At 52.4% G+C, this 12,338-nt stretch overlaps 1 protein-coding gene across 5 annotated transcripts; it reads left to right on the forward strand.

Annotated features, from left to right (window-relative positions):
* The first annotated feature begins 4,650 nt into the window (after positions 1-4,650).
* On the forward strand, positions 4,651-10,803 carry B3GALT6 (beta-1,3-galactosyltransferase 6). Of its 5 annotated transcripts, none has more exons than XM_078869723.1 (3): positions 4,651-4,958; positions 5,113-5,797; positions 6,708-10,803. In XM_078869723.1, exons 2-3 carry the CDS (start codon positions 5,216-5,218, stop codon positions 7,224-7,226), a joined length of 1,101 nt encoding a protein of 366 aa, XP_078725849.1. In that variant the 5' UTR covers positions 4,651-4,958; positions 5,113-5,215; the 3' UTR covers positions 7,227-10,803. The 5 variants fall into 5 exon arrangements, with proteins under 5 accessions (XP_078725849.1, XP_078725850.1, XP_078725851.1 ...); XM_078869724.1 differs by having other exon boundaries at positions 5,150-5,797; XM_078869725.1 differs by having other exon boundaries at positions 4,651-4,915.
* Positions 10,804-12,338: the final 1,535 nt, after the last annotated feature.

The following is a 12,338-nucleotide window of genomic DNA, read 5'->3' on the forward strand; positions in this document are numbered from 1 at the left end:
TTTGAGACTCTCGCGCAAAGTGTCAAAGGCCTACCAGCCGGTCACCGGACAGGAGCCATGGGTTGACTGACTGAAACGACTGGCAGATGCACCAGCTGTGCCCCCCACTGTGCCACCTCGCCGCGTTTTATCCGCCCGGCGCTCCGCTCGTTGTTGTGAGCGTCGCTCCCCTGCCCTCCGCTGCTGTTGGAGGGCGACTGCCTCCAACTGCCCAGCAGCGTCCTTCACTAGCCTCCTCCATGGAGGCCGATCTTGACACCGCTGGTACCAGTCATTTCACAAAGAGAACAATTTCACATTTCGCCTCCGAGACGAGACACACGTCCTGTTAGCGAGTGCCTATTATGGCTGGCATGGCGCACACTGGGTGGACAGCACCATGCCTGGCCCACTTTGCTGATTTTTATGCACTGCAGCAGCTACTCGTATAAGGCTGAGTCGACCTAGGTTAGGCCCAGGACTGATTATGATATCACTTGCACCTCATTTTTAGTCAGAAGGGAGGCAAACTCCAGTCACTGGGTTCACAGTGCGGTGCGCTAACCACTGCGCCACCGCTCCATCCGTTGGTCGCACACGCAGCACTGCAACTCCTGCCATTTGCCCCGAAGTGTGACGGTGGCGTCACCACGGTGCTTGTGCCATGCTAGGTACACACACAGTTATTTGCACGTGATGATAAATCAAGTCTGCCTATTTAGAACCAACAATGTAGCAGTGCTCGTCAATTTTTGATAACCCCAAGTGGTGGAAATTCCACATTCCCATGGCGGGGACCTGTTAGCCATATAATTGCAATTGTTGACGTCCCACAAAGTGGTACTAATTGTATCGATCCTGGAGAGATGATTGCCTTAGTTGAGCCGCATGTGAAAATAGTTTGGGTTAGGGATAGAGGTAGGGTTGGTGCTAGGGGTTACTTTGAGTGTTAGGTAAGGTTAGTGCTAGGGGTTACTTGAAGTGTTAGGGATAGAGGTAGGGTTAGTGCTAGGGGCAACGAACTTTTTATTTTACCAGGTAAGGCCCACAATGAACAATATAGCTCTTTTTCAAAAGTGATCTCGCCACAAACGATAGGTCAACGAAGTTGAACCTTATAGCAGCCAAATACTCTGAACGTGTGATGTTGATTTTAAATTTGAAGGGAAGACCTGGAGGAAAATCCACGCGACCACGGGAAAGAGAGAGAGCAACACACGCCAACTCGAAATATACAGCAGGCGTCAGGGTCGAGATCGAACCCACGACCTTCTGTATACCAGGCGAGGTAATTAAAATCTCGCCACCGTGGCGTAAGGGATAATGGATGGTGGTGTGGGTGTCGTCTTTCGACCATACTTCACCACGCTGGGACACGTGCGTGGGTCGGTGAAGACGGGACGCGGGTGCCGATATCGCTCGCCACTTACGCTGGTCGTGGCCGGGAATCGAACTCGGGGTCGGCGGGTGCTCGGCACAGTGCGGCTCACCGCTGCCCTCTCTTTTGTTTTAAATGACGGTTATTATTTGTGTTAATATTATTGTTTATAATTAATATCGATGACCTTACTGCCTATTCTATTGTGTTTTTTGATGTAAATCTGTTCTTAGCGTGGGTCATGTGAACTTTGATGAATGATGCGAGTGGATGTTACACGTGATTAATTAAATTGGTATCTATACTTCCGCGTGATTGGTCAATGCGTGGTGCTGGAGTTGGGGGGGTATAGCTGCTGCTGTAGCCACACATCGCCATCACCGCCTTCCTTCTGCCAGATCCCCACAATTTGTTGCAAAGTGGGCACCTGATATCCCAAAGGACCGCTTCCAAGTCCCATCACCGACCACCTGGTTGCAGGCCGTCCCAATTGTTACACAGCACGAGGCGTGGGGCGACGTGCTGTTGTCATTGGCGAGACCGTGGCCCTTGTGGTGTACCCTCGTCGAACATGGCCCAACAGTAGTCTCACTCGACTTGTTGACGTCCAATTGCACGTGGCAATGCGGGTGCATCACTGGCACCCTCAAATCGACCCCGACGCCCTGGTCGCCCGTGCTGACACAAACCTCGTCCCGGGAAGTCCTGCGAATCCAGAAAACAGTGACCTTCCCATTCACCAGGACCTCAACGACGTCCCTCGTCATCGCTTGAAGTCACCCCAAGCCCCTTTTGGACCCATGTGCTTAACCTTAATGCGAATTAAATCCAGATGAAGCTTGGAGAGCTGAATGGAGTTCAAAAGAACTCGCAAACACCTTGTCAAAGACCCAACGCAGAATTATCCCTGGGTTTGATCTTCCATGAAGGTCATGGTCCAACATAAACCGCATCCACACAAACCATGGCAGTAGATGCGGATACCTGATGCACAAATGAAAAATTAAAAACTCGACTGGGGTCATCCAGAACAGACCGTGCAACGTATAACGATACAAAGGCCCAATCCACAAATATGAAGAAAGCATCACCAATACACTCCACTGCTCCTGGCGTGGTTAAACGATAAAAAAATGTGTAGTTCACCAGGCAAGGCCCACTGAGCTATACAGCTCTTTTTAGAAGCGACCTGACCCACAAATTATATCTCAACGAAGTGGCTTAGGGGCCGTCCCTAAATGACGTCACGCACCTGGGGGGGGGGGGGTGTCAGACATTTGTGACGATGTGTGACGAGGGTGGGGGGGGGGTTGGAGAAATTGACGTCAAATCAAAATGCGCAACTTTAAATAAATAAATAAAAAACATTTGACTTTTTAATAAAAGTTTTCTCCCACAACATCAGAGTGCAGCACATTTGAGGGGGGTCAGATTTTTTGTGACGTCGTGTGACGAACGGGTGGTTGGTCAAAAATCCTCCAAAATCGCGTGACGTCATTTATGGACTGCCCCCTTATCATCGTGTGGAAATGTATAGCAGCCAAATACTCTAAACGCGTGACATTGATTCTAAATGTGGAAGGAAAAACTGGAGGCCTCGGAGAAAAAAACACGCAGCCACGGGGGGAGAGACACGCGGGCTCCAAATGCACAACAGGCGTCAGGGTCGGGATCGGGATCGGGATCGAACCCACAACCTCCTGTACACCAGGCGAGGGAGTTAACATCTCACCACTGCCGCGCCTGTTTATCTGACTTGGCCACCTGAATGCGACATTGTAGCTTGGTGCTCTGCATCTGCATCAGCACCCATAGCAGAGGAGGAGAAGAGGTGGTGGCGAGACGCGGTGTGGTGAAGAGGAGCCGTGTGGAGGTGGCCAAGGCAAGAAGCCGCGAATGGGGGACCTCAAGGACCCGGGGATTAGGGGAGACAATCTTCTTCTCTCGTACAGCTGCTGGTTAGTCAAGCACAGACAACCGAGCAAGGAGCAGGGCAGTCGTGTAATCGCCGCGATGTCCCCTTTGTCTTTGTGGATCGCATGCCTGTCAACCCCTTACCAGTGTTCTTAGGTTTTTTCGGTAAAGTCACGTAGGTAAAACATTCAAATTAATGAAAGTAAAATAAAAAAAATCACGACGTTTCGGAGGCAACACAAGTCTCCGTCATCAGGTGGGACCGTCACAGTGCCCATCTTATTACAGACCAATTCAGACCTTACTGGTCACCCCGTGCCCTTATAAATCTCAAAGTTCAACGTACAAAGTCCCATCATCACAATGGAGAAACACAAACAGACACAAAAACATGTTTTTGCCAGTATTGAAACGGCTGTACGCCATATGAATCTGAAAACTCAATTTCCCTGTACAAAAATACGGGATGAAACCGTATGGATTGACATGTATTGTATAGTAGTGTAGTGTATAGTGTAGTGTATAGTGTAGTGTATAGTGCAGTGTATAGTGTAGTGTATAGTGTAGTGTATAGTAGTGTAGTGTATAGTAGTGTAGTGTATAGTGTAGTGTATAGTAGTGTAGTGTATAGTGTAGTGTATAGTGTAGTGTATAGTAGTGTAGTGTATAGTAGTGTAGTGTATAGTAGTGTAGTGTATAGTGTAGTGTATAGCGTCCCTGTCAACCCCTTATCAGTGCCTACTTCATTACAGACCAATTCAGACCTTACTGGTCACCCCGTGCCATTATAAATGTCAACGTTCATCGTACAAAGTGCCATCATCACAAGGGAGAAACACAATCAAATAGACAACACAACATTTGTGTTTGCCCGTATTGAAACGGCTGTACGCCGAATGAAAACTCAATTTCCCTGAACAAGAATGCGGAGTAACACCGTGTGGGTTGACAGCTATGGATTGGCAGCTATGGATTGACAGCTATGGATTGACAGCTATGGGTTGACAGCTATGGATTGACAGCTATGGGTTGACAGCTATGGATTGACAGCTGTGGGTTGGCAGCTATGGATTGACAGCTATGGGTTGACAGCTATGGATTGACAGCTATGGATTCACAGCTGTGGGTTGGCAGCTATGGGTTGACAGCTATGGATTGACAGCTATGGGTTGACAGCTATGGATTGACAGCTATGGGTTGACAGCTATGGATTGACAGCTATGGGTTGACAGCTATGGATTGACAGCTATGGGTTGACTGCTTTGGTTGCACCGCCTGTTCTGAATGGCAAAAGTCGCACACCGCTGCCCGAGAGCGGATTTACAAATCGCGGTTCTCACCGCGGCCTCGCGGGCGCCCGTAGCGCCGACGTCACCCGATTCGTGTACGGGCAGCGTGGAGCCACGCAGCGGCACACGGGGAGCGGGAACCCGGGAGAGGGGTCCGGACCAGGGGACTCGGGACCCCGGGAGAGGGGACCAGGTCAGGGGACTCAGGACCCCGGGAGAGGGGACCAGGCCAGGGGACTCAGGACCCCAGGACAAAGGAGCCAGGACTGCAGGGAAGAAGTGGACCCGAGGAGACGGACGCAGGCCTTCATGACGGGGACTTGAGACCCCGAGGACAGGGACCCCAGGATCCCAGGTAACCAGGGCAGGGACTCTGGGAACCTCGGCTCAGACACGGGGTGAGTAACCCAAGGCTCGGACCTGTGACCTTAGCAGCTGCACCCAGCCCAGGCCTCCACCCAGGCGCGGTTTGGCTCCGCGCGCTCATCCCGTGTGTGGGGCGCGCTGATGCCCGGGGCCCTTCACGCGTGGTCCCCTTCCCGTGCCGTGCAGGGGGTCACCCTTTGGGGGTCGTCCTCCCGCGCTACAGCAGGCAAGGGGTCACGGGCGAGGGAGCCGGCACGGTGAGACGAGGACTGGGGAGGCAGAGGGGGCCATGCCCCTCTCGCTGCTGCTGCCGCGCCGCGGGAAGCTGCCGCGACCCCGCTGCGCCACGCTCTGCGCCATCTGCCTCATCGCCCTCGCCGCCGTCTCCTTCTACCTGAAGCCGTGCGCCCCGGCCCCGGGGGGACACGATGGGGCCTCGGCGCGCGAGCCTCGCCACGCCGGGGCCGGAGGAGATGATGACGGCGGCGGCGGCTGCGGCAAGTCCCGCGGCGAGTCGGCGCCGCACCTTCAGGCGCCGCTGCCTCAGTCGCAGCCGCGGGTTTCGGCCTTCCTCGCCGTGCTGGTCATGACGGGGCCTCGCTACACGGAGCGCCGCGATATTATCCGCAGCACGTGGCTGGCGGAGCACGGAGGAGGCGGTGGTGGTGGTGGCGATGTGATGGCGCGCTTCGCCGTGGGCACGCACGGCTTGAGCGCCGTGGAGGCGCGCGGACTGGCCGAGGAGCAGGATCGCCACGGCGACCTGCTGCTGCTGCCCGAGCTGCGCGACTCGTACGAGAACCTGACGCGGAAGCTGCTGCACATGATGGCGTGGCTGGGGCAGAACGCCGACTTCGAGTTTGTGCTCAAGGTGAGAGAGAGAGAGAGCACTGTGGGTCACTTCCCGTGACCCCCACCCCCCTCCACGTCACGGTGCGTGACTTACTGATCCCAACATTGGAACCTCATTTACCAGTAAAAAATATGATGATTGTTTTTTTTACCCTTTTATCTGGCAACAAAACTGACACCTTTTTTTACAAGGAGTCATGTTTGCATAGACCACAATACCTGCAGTCATAATGCAAACAAAAAACACAACGGGGACAAGGACAGTGCATACATTATCAGAGTTGTGTTTTGTGTTTGCATTATGACTGCAGGTATTGTGGTCTATGCAAACATGACTCCTTGTAAAAAAGGTGTCAGTTTTGTTGCCAGATAAAAGGGTAAACAAACAATTATCTTACTGATCCCACTCAACTTCGCTCATGGTTACACGCGCCGGCGCAACGCGCTACTTGTTGACACTTCACTAGTGGTGGACATGTTCGCAATGCTCTTCATCGCACCGGTGCAGCACACTACTCCGCACTGCACTAATGCAGGACACGTCTGGACCCTTTACGAGTTGCGGTCACTATCGGGTCACTCCCTCGGTGTGGGGGGCACCGAGGGTCAGTGTGGCGTGGATGCAGTTGGGACCGGTGGCTTTCGCCGCGGAGATTTTAGTTTTTTTCTTCTTGGTTCTTTCGGTAAAGTCACGTAGAAGGGAAGTAATAAAATAATCAAAATAAAACATAATAAAATAACACAATATATTATTTTATTAATTCCCTTCTACGTGACTTTACCGAAAGAACCAAGAAGATGAATCCCTGCAGTCACGAAAGCTTTAAATCGAAATTTTAGTTTTTGTCGCCACCTTCGCTTTTACGACCCACGCGGACGTCTCCCCCCCTCCGCTCGCCCCGCGTCTGCCCGTACTCCTCCTCCCCCAGGTGGACGACGACTCGTTCGTGCGCCTCGACGCGCTCGTGCCGGAGCTGCGTCGCCAGGACGCGCGCCGCCTCTACTGGGGCTTCTTCAACGGCCGCGCGCGCGTCAAGGGCTCCGGCCGCTGGAAGGAGAGCGACTGGGTGCTGTGCGACCACTACCTCCCGTACGCGCTCGGCGGCGGCTACGTGCTGTCGGCAGACCTCGTGCGCTACGTGCGGGACAACGCGCCGATGCTCAAGCTCTTCCGCAGCGAGGACGCGGCGCTGGGCGCCTGGCTGGCGCCCGTGGACCTGCGCAGGGTCCACGACCCGCGCTTCGACACGGAATTCCGCTCGCGGGGCTGCAGCGAGCAGTACCTGGTGACGCACAAGCAGAGCACGGAGGACATGCTGGAGAAGCAGCAGAGCCTGCGGAGGCATGGACGCCTGTGCAAGCGCGAGTTCCGCACGCGCCTCTCTTACATCTACGACTGGGCCGTGCCACCCTCGCAGTGCTGCCAGCGCCGAGAGGGGATTCCCTAACGGGAGGGGGGTAGGGGCGTGGGGGAGGACCCCCCCCCCCCCCAACTTCGTCCCCGACTACGGGACTTCCATGTCGCATGGGCCGTGGTTTCATTTCGTACGGCTGCGTCGCTTTTCGAAGTTGTGCCGTCGAGCAGCTGTACGATGTCGTTTCGGGGTTTTTGGCGCGTGTTGTTCGGCAAGGTGTCAGCTCCGTTCCCGGAGAAGCGGCCGGCATGTGGAGCGAAACGTCGGACGTCGTGCCGGACGGCGCGCTGCAACGCGGATATACGAGAAGTTGTTCATGGTTTTTCCGTCACTGCGAGAGTCTTAGCCGCACTGATCGGGTGCCGGAGGGGAATATTTTCGTCCTGGCAACAACAACCCGCGTTTTTTGCTCCTGTCGCTGTGAGGGCCTAGTATACTCGGTCGACACACACGGTATTTTTGTGATGTTGCATAACGCCGAGGTTGCTTGCGTGTGTTAACGTGCAGTTGACCGCTAATGGTATTTGAAAGTCCAATTCGGCCCGCGGGAATCAAAAGCTTCCACGCCCCTGTCTAAAAGTGCTGACCACGCAGATTTGTGAAAACCTCAAGACCTGAAAGGTGTCCGTGAGGCAGTAACGCAGCGAGTGGATTCAAGAACCCATCTGTGCAGAACTTTAAGTGTTACTATTCCCTCGTATGCGCGATGGGTTTTTTTCCGGTTTCTCCGGATTCCTAATTTAATGTGGAAATGTTCCACACATTCCGATGTAGTCAAACACCCCTGACAAAGTTTCTACACATATTGAGGCTTTTTCGTATAAATAAAGACATTTTACAGAGCGTCGGCATGTGGGGAACCTCGGCCTCAAGTTGCCTGCTCTTGGAGACTTTGAGAAACACGGGGCCCATTGTCAGTCCCTTCTCGTCTGGACAGTATTAGCCTGGATCACCACATCCCACAGGCCCCTCCCCCATATTTCCAGACCACACGTGGGAGAACACACATTTGAAGAGCGTGGCTTCATTGTCGTGTCACCGCCCTAGAGCTTGGATGGCTTCATGCCCCACATGCGAGGTGAGGGTTGTTACTTTCTTTTGCACTGGCACAACCGTGCGGTCCTGGGGCTGTGCCAAGCCAGGCCGGTGTGGTGCCGGGATGGTTCTTTTTCCACTGAGGATGCCCGAGCCGTGCTGCCGACATCACACGCACAGTGGACGAGTCTGTAAGCCCCGCCCATGTCCCTGCTTCGGCCCCGGATGTGTTCTCCTGATGCCAGCTCGGCATGGTAAGTAGCCGGTGGGAGACCACCTTGTCCCCTAAGTGGCCATCGGCTTGGATGGGCCAATGGAAAGAGCATATTTGTGTCAATATGTGACCGTTCAACCTGTAACTTGACATTCTCACAGGGAATCTCGTCATCGGAGGTGCTAATGTGTGCTGTGCTGTACTCTGCAAACCCCATGCTTTGTCTTGTGTAAGGTGATTCGGTGTGTGTGTATCCACGAGTTGTTGGCAGCAGTGGCGTAGTGGTTGTGGCACTGCGCTGTGAACCCGGTGATGTGAGTTTGATTGCCAGCCACGGCTAACATCAGTTGTGAGTGATATCTGAACCAGTCCTGGGCCTCCCCTAGGTCGACTTAACCTTAAATGTACCTGGTGCATTGTGTAAATATCACCACTGGGGTGACAGACAGGCGACATGGTGTTGGCCACACCACCCTCTCGTTATGCCTTAATAGGCGCTCACGAACAGCACTTGTCACGGCAGTCTGTATGGCAACAGGGGGCCCTTTGTCTTTGTAGTGTGCACGCTAAAGTAGTGGGGTTTATCAGGCCAGAATCGATTCCAGTGACCAGTATTGACGGCAAATTTAAAGACTCATTTCAACTGGAGCTTAATTTCAAATGGGTCTGTCTAGGTCAGGGGTCGGCAACCAAAATAACAAGAAGAGCCATTTCTTTCCAATTCGGTACAAAATTCAGTATTTCAAGAGCCGCAATGCATCTGAGTACATACTGTACATACGTACATATCGTCAAGAAGCAGCCCGTAAAGAGCCGCATGCGGCTCCGGAGCCGTAGGTTGCCGACCCCTTGTCTAGGTCAACGACTCGGAAAATACTTCTGCGCCCGGCACACCACATCCAGTGTACCTCTCACTATGGCTGTGGCTACTACTCTTCACGTGGGACCCTACTGCAGTCTACCAGTGGTAGAATTTAAGGCGAGCGTTGCAGCTGTTAGATTATGGCGATACGGACACGACTACGATACATCTTGCGAGAAAAGATTCGCGATCATTGTACCGCCTGTTTTTTTGCGTGCAAAATATTGCGAGGTAGTGATTATCTTCACTGTATTGTTAAATACTTAACATTTCCTGACATTTTTTTAATAGTTCTAAATAATTAATATTTATCAACGGTTAAAGTGGCGCTTTGACAAATTGTTTACTGGGGAAATTGTACGCCTGGGTCGGTTACATTATGACCTGGTCATTGTTGTAATTTGTATAATTATTTGTGCATCAACATTAGATGTAATAAAAACGACAGTATTTATTTTCTCATATCCGGTGCTTCTAATAGATAATCACAAAGCGCCATACGTGTGAACATTTCAACGCTCCATAAAAACATGAAATAATTGAAAGTGCCATATGAAACGTAAAATTATGGTGAAGAGGTTGTAACTGGGGGTAGATGTTGTAAAGTCGTTAGAGGAGTTAAGTCAGGCACATGTTGAGTGACCTGCACTTAAAGAAATTTAAATATCTTCTTACTAGAAGCAAAGCACAAAAACACAACATTACAAACGCTAAATACAATTAATTGCAACATTGATGGGAAACTGATTTCCCGGTAATCGCTGTAACGTGAAACATTTTTATCGTTTCGTGAAGATTGATAACTCGGCAACCCCCCCACGTACAACAACCACCCCCACCCACTTGTGACGCCGTCCAGTATTTCCGCGTGATGTGTCTCAAGGTAACCACGTGCGTGCGTGCGTCACGGTTGTGCTGCTGCTGCTGTGCAGGGCTCTCCGGTGTGCCTTCCGCGTTGTGCCGCGCGTGTCTTCCGCCCGCGGACAACGTCTGACGGTCTCCCTCCACGTGCCGGGAGTTTCTTCAGTAGCCGAATTCGCCGAGTGAGTGCGAGAGCGTCGTGGGTGCGTGATTGAGTTTGTTAGGTGCGTTAGTGAGGGATTGATGGAGCGATTGAGCGGTTGGGCGAGTTAAAGAGTGGGGGAGGGCCTTGATGAAGTGACTGGGTAAATGGATTGATGGAGTGGTTGAATGCGGGAATGGTTGAATGGATGGGATCGAGCGAGTAAGTGAACTGAATTAAGTTCCTGAAGAAACTCCCGGTGCGTGGAGCGAAACGTCGGACATCACGCCGAGCAACGCGCGGGCGCAGCCCGTGGACACGTGGGAGAGATTCGTTTTAAACTCCTCGCTCCGATTGTTCCATATGATGTGCAATCATTCCACAGTGCTCGTGTAAAGCTGCGTGGACGAGTGTGAAGATGTCGGCGTCAGGTTCTGACAGGTTTACATAGTGTCTCTCGTCGTTTTATCATAAAATAAAATAACGCTGGATGGAACGGTCTCCGTCTCCTGCCTTCGCTGAGCAGATAAAATCCAGGGAGGGTTGTGTGAACAGTGGGCATTATTAATCCCATTTCACTCACCCACTCACTTGAACATTCACTTCCGCACTCACTCAATGACCCACTGAGGTGCAGAACCGGCAGGTATCGTGGGTGTTGGAAGTGCAGCGGGCAGTAGCGAGTTCGGCACAGCAGGAATCACTCAGCCAGTCGCCTGATTTAGACACCATCGGGTACAAACTGAGCGAGTCATCTGATGCAGTCAGCTGACCCAAGATGTTATTATACTGGTAGGAACCTCCTGGTTACACCAGCCCACAGGGGATTATTGTGTCCGTCCGTCGTGCATCCAAAAATGGGAGGGGTGGGGCTGGGTGGGGAGGGTGGGGAGGGGCTGGGTGGGCTGGGAGGGGAGGGGCTGGGTGGGGGTGGGGGCTGGGTGGGGAGGGGCTGGTCACCCTGTGGTGCCCTTATAAAACTCAACGTTTAACCTACTCACGTCGGCTTGTGCCCGCCCTCACAGTCGGCCATATTTGCGGAATACACCACGCCGCCGTTGACCCTGGCCATTCACCGAGCAACCCAACGTTCCTACCAGCTCCACAGGAATGTGACGTGACTTAGACGTGACTTAACCGAAAGAACCAAATAATAACCACAGGAATGTGTTTATTCCGTCGTGATGGGTATTTATCGTCATTTACAAATTTGAGTGGGCCTTCCTGAAGGAGGCTGTTGGATACAACATCAGCAGCATTGAGCCCCACGTGATTCAGACACGGTGGGTTGTACTGACCCGAGTCATGTGGTGCAGACAGAGCGGGCATCGCAGCTGGCGTAGACACATCTAAACACATTCCTGCTGCGGAGGGAGCCCCAGCCCCACCCTCCCCACCCAGCCCACCCAGCCCCTCTCCACCCTCACCTCTCCACCCGGCCCCACCCCTCCCATTTTTGGATGCACGACGGACGGACGGACACAATAATCCCCTCTGGGCTGGTGTAACCAGGAGGTTCCTACCAGTACTAACCCCAGTGATGGAAGGAGGGCACCCACTCCTAGTGTGGCAGTGGAGCGGTGGCGCATTGGTTAGCGTAATGCACTATGATCCCCTGCAACGTGAGTTTAATTCTTAGTCACGGCTAACATCAGCGGCGAGTGGTATCTGAAGCTGTCAGTCCTTGGCCACCACCTACCTTCACTAAAAGAGCACTGACCAGCGTGGTGAAGTATGGTTAAACAACCCCCATGCTCAACATGGCGTGGAGAGTCATCAAGCAAAGGATTGACAAAGCGCGGTTTCTTACCAGATATCCGTGGAACTACTGGACATTTTTCGATTTAAAGCTTTCGTGACTGCAGAGATTCATATTCTTGGTTCTTAATAAGAAAAAGAAAACATTTTTTTTCACGACGTTTCGATTGCAACACGAGCAATCATCATCAGGTGTGAAAACCACAGCAATAATTTTTTTTATACATTTTAGAAAAAATTCTTGCTGAAATTTTTGAAAAATTTCTTGCTGTG

The sequence above is a fragment of the Lampetra fluviatilis genome, chromosome 28 (assembly GCF_964198595.1).
Source record: "Lampetra fluviatilis chromosome 28, kcLamFluv1.1, whole genome shotgun sequence".
Classification (NCBI taxonomy): Eukaryota; Metazoa; Chordata; class Hyperoartia; order Petromyzontiformes; family Petromyzontidae; genus Lampetra; species Lampetra fluviatilis.

Excerpts from the sequence above, each read along its gene's own strand:
- B3GALT6 (XM_078869723.1), top strand. The coding sequence starts at position 5,216 with ATGCCCCTCTCGCTGCTGCTGCCGCGCCGCGGGAAGCTGCCGCGACCC. Across the intron at positions 5,798-6,707 it reads ACTTCGAGTTTGTGCTCAAG|GTGGACGACGACTCGTTCGT; the intron begins GTGAGAGAGAGA and ends CTCCTCCCCCAG.